A 14672-nucleotide genomic window follows, 5' to 3' on the forward strand; every position below is an offset into this window, starting at 1 on the left:
AATTAAAAGTATATGTCACTGCAAGTCCATTTGGGTGGGATTTGGGCACAAATTTGGCATTTATGAGTGCCAATTTTTTTTTTCATTTTTTTGGATCTCACTGGATTTTAGAATTGTAGGTTTTAAAAAAAGTAGATCTGAACTTGGAGTCGGAACATATTTTGGTCAGAATGCAAACCTAGCATTGCCTGGGAATAATCACTATTTTGTTTGTTTACCTTTTAGACAGTTTCTTATACCCAATTTCTGTTACCCACAAATGCCTTCGGAGCCCGGAGAAATACCATAGACTCCACTTCCTCCTTCTCCCAGTTCCGCAACCTGAGTCACCGCAGCCTCTCCATAGGCCGGGCCAGCAGCACCCAGGGGAGCCTCGATACAGGTAGGCTTGGCTCAGCTGGTCTGGGTGGTTTGTGACAGGAGATGGCCTTGGTGTACAGCGTGGTTTGCGTCTCCCTCTGTGCACCCTGGAGGACAGGTGCCCACAGAAGAGACAGCTTTAGGGAAAACTTAGTCTCAGGCCATATAGGCCCATGACCAGGTGGCAGGTGATCTTATATCTTAGATGCCTTACTTGCCAGTCCTGTAGGGTCCTGCCTGCATGGAGAAATGCCAGGGAGGCATGATTTAGAGCTGGGCAGATTTCCCAGCTTCTGTGGACCACTTGGGTCCTCATTCACCTTTCACCTGGTTATATCTGACATTGTCATAGTGCCAAACCTTGTTTTTTGTTTTTTGTTTTTTTTCTTTTTTCCTGTTTATTCCCCACCGCCAAAATAATTGGACCCTGAAGTACAGAATCAGGGTAATAATTTCCTCTGTGCTTATCATGGCGCATGAAGTTGGCAACTGAATGAAGATTTGCATACCCCAGCTCTATACACACAAGCCTCTGTATTGGCATGAGGGCGCAAATTCTAAAAAAAAAAAACAGCATTATTTCTACTCTCAGAGAAATTCCAGGTGAATGTGCAGTTCCCTAGGCCAGCCCAGTCTCTGTCCTAATGTCCCAGCCACCAGTGGCCTTTTACACCTGTGTGCCTTGGTGGTTGCTCTGGCTTGAGTTGTTCTACACACAGTAGTCTGCCCAGAAGCATTCACCCCACATCGGGCCTCTCAGACATGACTTGAGTCTAGTGATTTGGTCTGCTAATTTAGAAAATGAGCCTTCTCAAGGCTGTGTTCTGTAACCTGCAAGGACTCTCTCCATCTTACATTCTGTGTAAGGTTTTATACACTCTGGGTCAGGGAGATTAATACATAATTTTCTAAGATGGAAAAAAAAATGTCAGAATGGTAAGAATTTGCTGAACCCTTTGGCAAGGGTTGACATGCAAAGCCGTCTGCTAAAGGCCAGAGCCAGGGATGTGATCCTGAGCCAAATGCCCTGAAACCTGGCCATCTTCAGTGACCATACTTGGTATTCTCCCAGCTGTCTCTGCCTCAGAGAATCCAGGGCCCCTGATTATCATTTTGCATGTGATCTTCAGGTAGTGACCTGGGAGACTTTATGGACTATGACCCAAATCTCTTGGATGACCCCCAGTGGCCTTGTGGCAAGCACAAGCGAGTTCTGATCTTTCCTTCGTACATGGTGAGTAGCATGGGATGGATGGATGGATGGTTTTCTCATCCCCACAGCCACCTGGACTGGCTTGGAGGTGGCTTGCTTATATTCACAGTTTGGGACTGGGGACTTTTTCAAAAGACTGCTCTGCCTGGGGCATCTCCTGGAGGAGCTTGCAGGTGGGGGTTCTCAGAGAAGGACCAGCACCTTCCAGAATCTGCTCACCTGGCCTGCAAATACCACTTTTAGGAGGTTGAGAAGGCTGGGTTGCCGGTGCCTGTGAAAGCCACCAGCTCAAGTTGGGGTCCTTCACCTCTAAGGTAGCATGTCCCAGCTTACACATCCATGGGGGAGGACCCAGCCCATCCCTGGAAATGCCAAGTTCAAGTCCAGGTCTGTTTGAATTGCTTCAGTGGCTGCAGGCTTCCACGTGCTCTCAGAGCAAACAATTGGCACCGGGTTGGGGATGACAGAATTATCTCTTGGGAAAGTGAAAGTAGGACACTGTGGGTGTCAATGCAAACTCTCTCCTTGCTGTTTTTATTTCACAGACTCTTCCTGTTTTTCCCTTTTGTATAATTCTGGTTTCTCCCTTTGGCTGACCACCTTTCCCACAACCAAGGCCTACCATTTCTCCTGGCACCAGGGGGAATTGCCGGGGTCCCACGTACTTTCTTTGGGCAAACTTGCCCTGATTCCAAGGCAAGCAGAGCCCCGGCTACTGTGGGAGGAAGGGAGAGTCAGGCTTGGGGAAAACTGACTGACCAGCCCTACCCACACAGTATCAGCGGCAAAGGCACCAACCCAGAATGCCCCACCTCTCCCTGCCTTCTGCATCCTGGTCTGGACAACAGGCAGGCCAGCCCAGCACTTCCTCCTCTGGTTCCCTCCCTCCCGTGCTGTTCTCAGAAGCCCTCACCTCAACATCGAGCATCACCCGGGTCCTTGCTCTGGCTTTTCTCATCTGCAAACACCAAGGCAGAAACCAACCCCATATACTCAAAGGACATCCAGATCTGCACCCAAGAGTTTAGAATTTTCAGCCATTTTCAGAGGACCCCTGGCAGTACCCAGCCAGCCCTTGCCAGTCACCTTCCATATCTCTCCTTGTATTTGGCATCACTGCAGAGGCCGTGCCCTCATGCTCCATTCAGTCAGAATGGATTTCCAAAGGCATTTTTTTTTTAATTATTCTTAATCCTAGACGTCCACATTCATTGTCCCAGAGGCCAGCACCTAATAAGTGTTCAATAAATGACCAGAGCCATGGCCCTGACATTGAGGAGGGAGCAACTAGAAAGTTGCCATTCATGTAAGAATAAGGTTTCTTTCTCTAGTGCGCTGCTTTAATTGTTAGAGTTTGTTTAATTTATTAAGTAACTTAGGAAACTGTGGCTCAGAGTCCGAGTGAGGGTCACAGTTGACAAGGTCACGGTTGGACAGGCAGGAAATGGGTGCTGAGGCTACAACTCCTGGCTCAGGGCTCTGTTCGCTTTTCCGGGTCAGGTCGGAATGCCTGCTGCTGGCCTGTCAGCAGTGGCCTGCTGACCAAAATGCAGGATGTGAAGATGCCTCTTTGGGCCAGCAGTTTAACAGCTGTCTAAGTGACCAAGAGAGGACAAAGTGCTCTGTAGCTGACAGTGGGGTCTGGCGGGCGCTTTCCTGGGGACAAGCCATGATGACCTCCTCTTTGACGAGGCTGCTGTGGAGCTGGTGCCAGATCCAGTCTCTTTTTTCCCTTTAAATTTCATTGTGAACTCTGACGTCCTGGGCGTGGCATACACGTGTGCGCACGGCACGTGCACACAGCTCATCCTTCCTCCTTGGGCAGTGTGTTAGATGACTCGTCAAGTCAGCATGTATGTCCTCCCTCCTCATTTCTCCTTTCCTCACGTTGGCTCTGCAGTTCGTGCTTCCTATAAGAGTCCATGTTTTAGAGAATGCAGTTGCTCATGAGCTGCATTTTACTGGTCAGCTCCACAAGACCTCTTTGCTTTCTAGCATAGATATTGGTGCTTAGATCAAATGTGGGAAATCCACTTTATCATCCAAGTGTTGTTCTCTGGGTTTTTTTCTTTTTCATTACTGCAGACTAAATCCAGAACCTTGCACCTGCTAGGCAAGTGCTCCACCACTGAGCCCCAGCCCTTTTTTATTTTGAGTTACCCAGATTGGCTTGAATGTGAGATCCTCCTGCCTCAGCCTCTTGAGTAGCTGGGATTACAGGCAGGCCCCACCACGCCCGCCCTCATCTAAGTCGATGACGGGATGTGTTATAAAGAACCTCAACCCAGCTTCCCAGAGACACCCTTCCTGGACACAGGCATGGATTACGGGACTGTTTCCTCAGCATTTACACTGAACTTGTAGGAACAAGAATGTAGGGGTTCTTTGTGTGTTTGCTTGATTTTTACGTGTTGGGTAATAGGTACAGAATTTACCCATTCAGCAAGTTCTGCCTGCCAGACTGGTGTTTTCATACCCAGTGGAGAACTAACCAGCCACCATCCCCATTCTCATGGACTTACAGCAAGTGAGGAAGTTGGACTATAAACAGGGAGAGAAATCCCTACCCGTGAGGAGGGTGTGGAAGGAACCCACTTGGACAGGCAGTAGGAGATGCAGAGGACAGTGAACTTCCTTGTGGGGAAATCCCGATGTGTCAAAGAGGTTGACTTTGTGTAGAACTGCTCTTCCCTGTACATACGTGTATACACACGTGTGCATGCACATGCCGGGAGGTCAAGGCCACAGAATGAAGATCCTTACAAACCCTTTCCCACGCCCCCACGCAAGTACAGCTCCAGGCTCAGGAATGTACCTGTATAGGCTAGTGACTCTTTGAGAGTGCGGGACACATTTGGCTTCTCAGTGGATATGGGAAGCTCTGATCAGACAGACCCTGCTTGTGTCCTTCATTGTTGGCTAGGTGTCCCCAGCTTGTGGAGTGGACTCTGGCCCACTCTCCCCAGGGCTTCCTGTTGCCACCTCTGCTTGCTGATGGGATCAGGCCCTGGGAACCACTTAGCCTCAGGGTGTTGTTGCCTTGTCCTGGGTTTCTTGGGTCCTGAAGGCTGTCGTGCAATCTTTGGGGGATTTTCTATTCTTGTGGAATTTCAGGCTATGGGATGTCCAAGTGGCCTCTGCAGAATCAAGCGCCCCTCAAAGTGATGAGCTAATCCTTTTACCCATCAAACTCTGCAGCAGCTATGTCAGGTATTATTTATACACAACCAAATGTTCCTGTTTTAAGTGTGCAGGAATTCTATCACCACCCCCTGTTCCAGACAGGACATTTCTATCCCCTTAGAAAGTGCCTTCCTCCCACCCTGCCCCGTCCGTCTCCTCCTCACTGAGACAACTGCTGATCTGAGTTGCCATTAAATTTAATTTACTTTTTCTGGAACTTCATGTAAAAGAGATCATAAGCTGTTTTTTTTTTTTGGGGGGGGGGGGAGGTGGGCGGGGGTCCGTGTGCTTCCTCACTTGGTATCAGTGAGGTTCACTCAGGCATGTGTATCAACAGTTCACTTTTTTGGTTGCTGGGTGCTGTTGATTCACCACCATCGTCGGTTCCCATGTTGCCAGGCATTTGGGAAGTTTCCAGTATTATGAATGCTGCTGCTGTGAGCATTCTTGCACATGTCTTTTTGTGGGCAAATGTTTTCATTTTCCTAGGTAAATACCTAAGTGAGAGATTTGAGCACGTGACATTACCCAGCTGGGATGTAGTTGGGTGCATGTTTTCATCATCGTTCGTTCTAAATGTAATGTTTAAAGGCCACTTGTCACCACAGCTAGGGCATGCCGTAGAATTGGGGGGTTCCAGAGGTAAAGGCCCATCTACAGAGTGAAAGTGGCACCCTTTTAAAAGTGGCCTTGAGCTGGATGTGGTGACACGTGCCTATAATCCCAGCAACTCGGAAGGCTGAGGTCGAGGTATCTCGAGTTCAAAATCAGCCTCAGCAAAAGTGAGGTGCCAAGCAACTCGGTGAGACCCTCTCTCTAAAATACAAAATAGGGCTGGGGATGTGGCTCAGTGGTCAAGTGCTCCTGAGTTCAATCCCCAGTAACACCCCCCCCCCCCAAAAAAAAAGTGTTCTTGAACTTTTAGTTACATTTATAATTTTCAAATGTGGATCCATGCAGTCTCTTGCTATGATCCGTTGAGAAAGGGTATACATGAGATTTTTTTGAACTATTTTATTTGTTCTAATTAGTTGTATATGACAGTAGAATGCATTTATACATTTGGATAGATCATATATAAATGGTGTGTAATCTCATTTATCCAGTTATACATATTGCAGGATCACATTAGTGATGTATGCAGTCATACATGTACATAAGGTGGTAATGTCTGTTTCACTCTACTGTCATCCCTGGGCCAGGCATGGAGACCAAATTGCAGCTATTCCTGTGGTTTGGACTTAGAGTTTCTAGAAGGTGACCACAGGACATGAAAGTACGCTGAGCCACCTGGCTGCATGCAGGATCTTGTAAGGTATTAATGTGCTGTGCAGGAGGGCAGGAGACCTTGAGTCAGAACCGGATGCTTCCGGCCACTGCAGAGCCAGGCATGTAATTAGAGTTTCACTAGAGAGTTGTTATTTATCATTAGAACCTGGCAGCTCACGTGGGTAGTGGTTTTTCATTGTTTTTTTCTCCCTTTATGGGTGTGGAAAGCAATTAAGAGGAGAAAGTAAGCGATAGTGCTGAGGTAATACCAACAAAATCACTTGACTTGATTGGATTTTTTGGATCTTTTTCCCTTCTCAGGGAAAAATCCCTCACCATGCTTTGACATCAGAAAAGGGAGGAGGGGAAAAAATTATAAACAACCTTTATGATATCTATACATCTCAAGAGAGCATCTGTTGATCTCCATGTTAAAGTGCCTGTTCCTTTATTGTATCAGAATCTCAGCATTCAGTGCAACCCCTCCCTGCACCCCCAGTGTTGAGGGACAATATGGTAGACTTGGGTTTTCTTTTTGTAATTTTTGTAATTTGTTCTTTTTAGTTATACATGACAATAGAATGTGTTTTGACATAGCATACATACATGGAGTATAACTTCCCATTCTTATGGTTGTGCATGATGCAGATTTACAATGGTTGTGTATTCATATGTGAACATAGGAAAGTCATGTCCAATTCATTCTACTGTCTTTGACTCAGTTTTTTTGTTTTTTTATATTTTTTAATTTTTTTACATTTATTTTGATTCATTGTAAACAAATGGGGTAAGACTTATTTCTCTGGTTGTACATGAAGTAGAGTCATACCATTTGTGTAATCATACATGTACATAGGGTGATGTTTGTCTCAGTCTGTTATTTTTCCCTTTCCCCACCCCTCCCACCTCTATACAATCCATCCTTCTTCCATTCTTGCCTCCCTCCCACCCCCCATTATGTATCATCATCCACTTATCAAAGTGATCATTCTGCTTTGGTTTTTTTGGAATTGGCTTATCTCACTTAGCATAATATTTTCCAATTTCATCCATCCATTCGCCTGAAAATGCCATAATTTTATTCTTTATGGCTGAGTGGTATTCCATTAGACTCAGTTTTCATTACAGTGTGAGATGCCGGCAGTGGGAACTGAATGACTCAATGACAGGGAGACTAATTCAGCCCGCCATGGACTGGGCTCCCCTCATATGTGCATTATTTTTGGTGTCGTCATTGCTTTTTGTTTGACTAAAAGTTGTGTCAGTAACTTAGGCAATCTTATGTACCTGCCTGCAGGGTAAATTTGCTGGGAAATTACAGCAGCTGGTACTGGGGTCCTCCTTCCATTGCAAAGTCCTTTCCAGGATGCTCAGGTTTCATGGTGCCTGTTGCTAACTCTTTGTGGGAGGGGCTGCTTTAAGAGAAGCAGTGCCAGTTACCAAAGTCAGATTGCTAGTGGTCTAGGAAGGCTCCATCGGGTGGGTGCCTGGGCAGTAACTGAGGAGCAGGGTCTTGGAGGACTGCCAGCTTTAAGCATGAGAAATTAAAATGCCTTGTTGGGTTGTGGTGGGGGGTGGTTGTTTTTGTTTTCTCTGTGGTTTTTTTTGAGTAACAGCATTATTAGATATAATTCACATAGCATGCAATTCATGTCTTTGGTATACAATTTAGTGGGTTTTCTAGTATATTCAGTTATGTGGCCATTACCACAATCAATTCCAGAACATTTTCATCATCCCCTAAAATAAGTCCCCATATGCTATAGTAATCCTCCTTGGTCCCCATACTCCTGAATCCCTCGACAACCCTGTGTCCTGTCTGTCTGGAGTTGTCTATCCTGATGTTTCACATCAGTGTACTCATTCAGTAGATGTCTGGCTTCTTTTACTTAGCATAATATTTTTAAGGTTCATCCATGTTTTATCATGTATCAGTATTGCAGTATTCTTTTAAATCATGTTTCTCTTGTAAAAAATAGTCCCAAGATGTGCAGCATCTGCTCCCTTTCTATGTATTTGTCTTGGGTTTTTGATCATCACTTCATAATTTTGAACATGACATTCCATGCATAATTCAGCTCATGTCTATGGCTGCTATTTAAGAAGCACACATGTGGACTGGGGTTGTAGCTCAGTGACAGAGTGCTTGCCTAGCGTGTGGGAGGCATTGGGTTTGATCCTCAGCATCACGTAAAAACACATAAAGGTATTGTGCTCCTCTTACACAAATGGTATGCCTTTACTCCATGTACAAACAGAGAAACAACATGTATCCCATTTGTTTACAGTAAAAAAAATACATAAAGGTATTGTGTTCATCTACAACTGAAAGTATTTTAAGAAGAAGAAGAAGCATGCACGTTCAAGTACATCCAAAAAACATCTGGGCATGTGTGAACTTGGGGGTACAACCACCCAGCCTCATCTCAAGTTGGTAGAGATGCTCCCCGAGAAGTTCTGGAGTACTAGGTGAATATCCAACAGAGATTTGCTGCAGAATGAGCTCTATACTGCCTGGTAAATAAATCCACGTGATAGTGTAAACCTCCAACCATTTCATGTTGGTGACGGATATTAAAGGGAGTAGCTACTCCCCTAAAGGGACAGGAAGGAGAGTCAGTTCAGGATCACGTTCTTAATTAGAATCCAGGGGGTAGAAGTAGTAAATACCGCCCTGAGCTGTGTCAACTGCCTGCTCATTCCTGTAGTTTCCTTGTGATTTATTGTCCTCCTAGGGAAAGGGATTAAATGCACAGGACAGCTGAAATGCCCATCTGTTGGTAGTTAGATAGATTTAGTCCAGGGCCACCCCCTGCTTAATTAACCTGAACAAGCATCAAACATCTGCTTTCCCAGTGCCCAGCTGAGCTGGAAATGCTGATGACTGTCGGACAATTGCAGGCAAAGCAGAAGAGCCCTGATTTTGCAGGGCTGGAAGGAGCCGCCCAGATGGTTGCCTTGGACGCCTTTTTCATTTCGCAGGTGTGGCAGGGAAACTGAGGCATGGAGAGCTGTCTCCCTGCCCCAGATCTCCAGCTAGCTCCTGGCTAGAACCCAGATCCCTTGGTATGTTTCTTTCTGGGAGTTGGGAGTCGCTGGCCCCCTAGGAGCAGAATCTGCAGCAAACACACCTGTTCAGAGGCACTCATAAATTCCTGTGGAGAATGAAGGACAAAGGGCAGAGCTCTTCCAGGCCCTGGAGTGGAGGCATCTTTGCTGTTCTTACTAGAATCAGACCAGCATCCTGTCTGCTTTGATCCCCTAACTGTTCTCCAGAATTAGTATGGAGGTACATGTGCCCCCACCCACTCACATTGCACCCCAACCCTACCCTGGGAGGCCATCTGTTCACTGAGCTGCAGTGGTGCATTGGACCCGGACGGGGCTTATTTCAGTGTCTCGAAGGCCCGCCTCTCCTCTTGTGATTAGTTAAGACTGTGTTTTTCTAAAAAACAAAGGGTGTCCCAGCATCTCCAGGATAGAAGCAGTGGACTCTTCAGCAAGATAACTAAGTCATGGTCTTTTCATCTCTTTATCGTGGAAGGATTCGTGGCTGTTCACCCCACCCTGGGCCTTCCTAACTCTGCTTCCCAGCTCCAGCAGAGCAAGCTGGGCAGGGCTCCTTTGTGGACTGTGTCTCTCCGGACATTCGGTTTTGGATGGTCTCCTCCTCCCAGCTGACCTCCCATCTTCCCCTTTGTGCAGCTGTGCACAGGCAGCTGCGAGAAAGTGCATTCAAGTGACTTCTCCAAGAGCACAGTGACCTCCCCTGCAAAAAACGCAAGCCCTGCAGGGCGAGAGCTGCCCATTCGTCACCCAGCCAGCTCTGCTTCGGCTACAGCTGCAGGCCAAGAGGAGCCCTTCATCTGGCAAATTCTGTTGGCCTGGAATCAGGTGTCAGTGACACAGAGTGTCCCAGACCAGGAAGGAGCCATGGTCTGCTTAATTAGCACTTTGATTTATAGTAACATACTCTGGCAAAACCCAGGCATTACTAATTTTTATAACTCCTACAATTCCACTGCTAGGTGAGCTCAAACCAGGCAGCAGCCTCGTGTTTCATTGTTTCTCTCCCAAGCAGAAAGAAGGGCTGGGGACTGGGAATCCCTGCCGGTAGCTCAGTTTCCCAGGACTGCCTCTTTGCTCATGACCGTCGATGGAAAGCTGAGAGTGGTCTCCCATGTGGTCGAGATGTCCAGCCTCCAAATGTTATATTACTCCCGCAAGGTGTTCAAGACTGCTGAGAAATCACAGCCTGCTGTGCTCCAGGGACTGTTCCTCAGAGAGATCTGGGGTAAGAGGCCAGTGGGAACATCATCTCTCTGGCACCTGAAGACATATGAGAGATGGACATGGTCACAGGATGATCTGTCTTGTACCAAATGCATGCAGGGCCTTGTCTAAGCCAGGGTCTGGAGGCAGATTGTCACTCTGGGGGCTGCTATTATCCCAAGTGAGTATCCTGTGTGCTGAATGTCAATGGGACATGGAGCAGCCTGCAGAACTGATGTTCCACAGCCATCAACACAAAGTGGATGATGGAGAAACCGGAGGAGGAAGCCTAGGCCTAAGTGCTTAAGCGGTTTGCATGAGGCCACCCAGATACTGCGCAGCAGAGCTGGGTTTAAACCCGGGGTCTGGCTCCTGAGTCAGTTCGTTCCTAATGAGCCATAGCTCAGAAAATCAGGGACACCTGGAGTGCTGTTGTGGCAAGTAGGAGGCAGGAAAAGAAGATACCCAATAAGTCCTCCCTCAGACCATGGCTCAGGCCTTCTGTGAGGGGTAGAGCTGGGCTTAGTGTGGGAGCCAAAGGTCAGGGTCCAGCAAGGCTGCACAGAGTGTACCATTAGGAGTAGGTCACTGCTGTGGGCAGTGTGTCCCCCCAAAAGATGTCCTAACCCCCACTACCTTAGAATATGTCCTTGTTCCAAAGGAAGTTAAGATGCAATCAGACTGGAGTAGGCCTCACAACCTCATGTGATTTTTGCCCACATAAGAGGACATAGCCATAGAAGACAACAGGGACATACCATGTGGAAGCAGAGGCAGAGGTTGGAGCAGTGGCATCTACAAACCAGGGACAAGCAGTGCCCACCAGAAACTCAGAGCAAGGAAGGTTTCTACCCAGAGCCAGAGTTTCTACTTCAGAAGGCACACAGCCTGCCCATACTTGGATCTCAGGCTTCCAGCCCGGGAACTAAGAGACCGTGCATTGCTGTCATTCAGGCTATCTCTGTCACAGTTTGTGATTGTCGCAGCAGCCCCAGGAAACTAATAAAGTCACTTCATACTCTCCACCAGCCTCAGGTGCTCTGATTGACGAGCATGATTTACCAGGGCCCTGAGCTGAGCCGAGTTGGTGCTCGGGAGTTATTCTAAGACTCGGACTTATCAGGAAGTGAGTCAGAGCTTGGGGGCAAGACCCCCAGTGGACTCCAGTGACCTGACCACATTTGTACCTCCAGGGGATCAGAGGCCCTTCTCTTATCCTCTTGTCCCTAGTGGTAGTGGTCAGGACCATCAATGAAAATACAGAGTGTGTCATTCACAGTTCAGTCACAGAGCTCGGCATCCGCTCCCGCTAGTTTAAGAAGAAAGGGATATTTTACAGCTAGGTAGATACTAAATAGTCCAGAGAATCATCGAGGAGTCTGACAGAACTGCCCAAGTTGATATTCAGAAATGGATTCCCAGGCCACCCTGCAGACACCCACCTCCTCTGGGATCAGGACTCTGACTTCCAACCTAGAGAGCCGGCACTGGCCAGCTGTGGTCTGTACCTGTAAAATAGACACCGCACTGTAAACTGGACTCTGGGACTTCTCCCTCAGTGCATCTTGGCAACAGAAATGACAAATGTGTAACCTCTGCTCCAGTCCTGCCTTCTCATACCAGAGCATCCTGGAGGAAGAGTTGGAATCATTCTTGGGCTCCTAACTACAAAGTGGAACTGTTAGCTTTCCTACCCTTCCCCTTAGTGTTTGGTGAAGGTGAGTCACAGGAAGAGCAACCTGAACAGGGCGTGGCTTAGCAGGATGAACCTGCAGAAGAAGAATCACAAGCTGAACCTGGAACGGGTGCTAACCAGACAGGGAGAATCCGCTCCCTGGACTTCACATGGAAATCACCTAGGAAATGTCATGGTGCAGCTACCAGGGCCCAGACCACATATTAAGTGACTTTCTCTGTGTTGCTTGATGCTGGAGTGGAAGCCACCTGACTACCACCTCAGCCCTCTCCATGGTCAACCTACTGCTCCAGACCTCTAAGAGCCCCTTGAGGTGGGAGCCGCTCTCACTGCCCATTTAGTCTGGTCAAGGAAAGCAAAGCCAGGAAGGCTGTTGGGCAGCAGGGTGTGAGTGGGAAGCAACCAGTCTAGAAGACCAGGGTCCCAGCTCTGGCCCCGTCTGCAGCTTGCCGAGCTTGGGGTGAGCATCTTCACTCAACCTCATTTTCCTTGTCTGTCAGGTGGGGTGGGTGGGATGCAGTCACAGACTTCTCCTTTGGCAGTGGGGCCTTCTTTCAAGAGAAGTGTTGTGAGGAGCTCCATAGAAGCAGCTTCCAGATAGCTGCTGTGCTTGCTGCAGGGCAGGATCCACGCCTCCCATTCCCTCAGACATTTCCATGGAACCCAGTTTTCTAAAATTCAAATGATCATTACAAAACAGGATCATGGGACTTCAAGCCCCCCCCAAAAAAGGCAAGTGACATTTTGCTTAACACCGGCTCACGTCATCTCAACCTCACGGCTTCCATCCACAGAGGAGAGCAGGAGGGGCCTGCCTGGTTTGTCAGGACACCTGGATGGGGACATTGGTGCTGGGTATTCAGGACACAAGGACTGGCTGGGGGGCCCAGCTGGAGGCAAGCTTGGTAGATGATAGCACTTCATTCCACTGTTTTAGGAATGCCCCCCCAAAAAATACATTCTGTTCAACCCAGAGATGATTTTTTTTTAGATGAGATTGAGTAGTTCTCAAAGCAAGAACGGAGGCAAACCCATCTTGGAGGGCTGCCCCAGGGCGATGCCCGTTCTGCCCAACCTTGGCAGTCAGAAGGCCTCCATAAAGGTTCCAAGTGCACCTCCCCTCCCTGCCACACAGTGCAGGTCCACATGCACATGTCCAAATACACTGATCCCAGGGCTGGATTGCCACTTCTCAAAAGCACATCACTGACATGTACCATAATGGGCGTGTCGCGGACCAGCTCAGGGAGACCCTTCCTGATCAGGTATCGGGAAGAAGACGTGCCATTGCACCAGGTCTTTGTCCATGCGTGTGTTACAAGACTCTGAGCCATGTTGGTGGAATTGTGAGTTGATATTAAGACCGTTTGCTTTTATTCTCAAGAGAAGCAAAGAATGTACCATTAAGATCAGTTTGAGTTGGGATCCATTAGCTATTTGCATGTTCTTGAGTATAAACTACCACCAGAGGCATTCCGTGGGCCTGTTCTAAAATCAAACCAAATATCTTATACATGGAAATGTTCAGAGAAAGCCAACAACTTTTGTTAGCGCCCTTAAGGAAACCTTGAATGTGCTTTGCTGGCGACAGGCCATCCATGGGAATGGGCCATCAGAATTTGCAGGTGCTGCTTCCTCTGGCTTTGCCTGGTGAAGATTCTTATCATACAGTCAGCAGGAAGAGAGCCAGCCCTTGGCAGGCATACAGTTAAGGAAGGATGAGACTAACCAGGGAACCCAGCAAAAAGACTGTTTAATTGACAGTTAACTGTGCAGGGCACGGAGGAGCAAGGAAGACTAGGATGTTCAGAAAGAGCTCAAAAGAGCCAGTCTTCAGGGATGAATAGAATTTAGAGAGAGGGGAGGAACTCAAGTTTCAAGGGACTGTTAATAATAGCTACCATTATATATGTACAATGGAATGTCATTCAGCCTTTAAAAGAAAGGAAATTCGGACACATGCTGCAGTGCAGATGAACCTTGAAGACGTGAAGGGAAATAAGCCTGTAACACAAAGGCAAATACGTAATTCCATGTAGGGGAGGCAGATGCACAGAGAAAAATAGTGGGGTGATGGTTGCCAGAGGCTGGAGGGAGTGGATGGGGAGTTAGAGTTTGGGTAGAGTTTCCGAAGATGAAAAGGTTCTGGAGGTGGATCATGGCGATGATTGCTTAACAATGTGGAATGTGCTTAAAGCCACTGGACTATACACCTAAAGATGGTTAAAATGGTAAGTTTTGTGTATTTTCTAATTTTTAAGATTGTTTATTGTATGCACTTATGAATGTCAGAATGAACCCCACTACTTTGATAACTATAATGCATTAATAAAAAAATTCAATACATGTAAAAAACAGTAGCTAGCATTTTTGAGTGCTTGCTGTATGCCAAGTATTATACAGAGCACTTGACTTCTCATATGGTTCTCCAAATGACCCTCCAAGTTAGGCATAGTATTGTTATCATTTTACAGATGTGACACTTGAGATAAGGGATCTTCCAGAGCCAGACAACTGATGAATGCATCTTCCAGAGCCAGACAACTGATGAATGGTCTGCTATGGATTGAACCCAGATCTGTACAAGTTCAAACCTGGTGCCTTTAACCACTGCATTGTGTGAACCAGAGGTTGCAGCACAGTAACTGAAAGAGGGACTCCCCTCCCTCCTGATGGTCT

The 14672-nt window shown here is 47.3% G+C and overlaps 1 protein-coding gene across 5 annotated transcripts in view; it reads left to right on the forward strand.

Moving 5' to 3' along the window:
* CABLES1 (Cdk5 and Abl enzyme substrate 1) overlaps positions 1 to 14672 on the forward strand; it is a 109650-nt gene that overhangs the window by 88449 nt on the left and 6529 nt on the right. For all 5 annotated transcript variants that reach the window (XM_079108642.1, XM_079108641.1, XM_079108643.1 and 2 more), the window contains 2 exons: positions 226 to 382; positions 1491 to 1594. In XM_079108642.1, the coding sequence (XP_078964768.1) occupies positions 226 to 382; positions 1491 to 1594 (261 nt within the window). The remainder of the gene's footprint in view (positions 1 to 225; positions 383 to 1490; positions 1595 to 14672) is intronic.

The sequence above is a fragment of the Sciurus vulgaris genome (assembly GCF_902686455.1).
Source record: "Sciurus vulgaris genome assembly, chromosome: 13".
In the NCBI taxonomy this organism is placed as follows: Eukaryota; Metazoa; Chordata; class Mammalia; order Rodentia; family Sciuridae; genus Sciurus; species Sciurus vulgaris.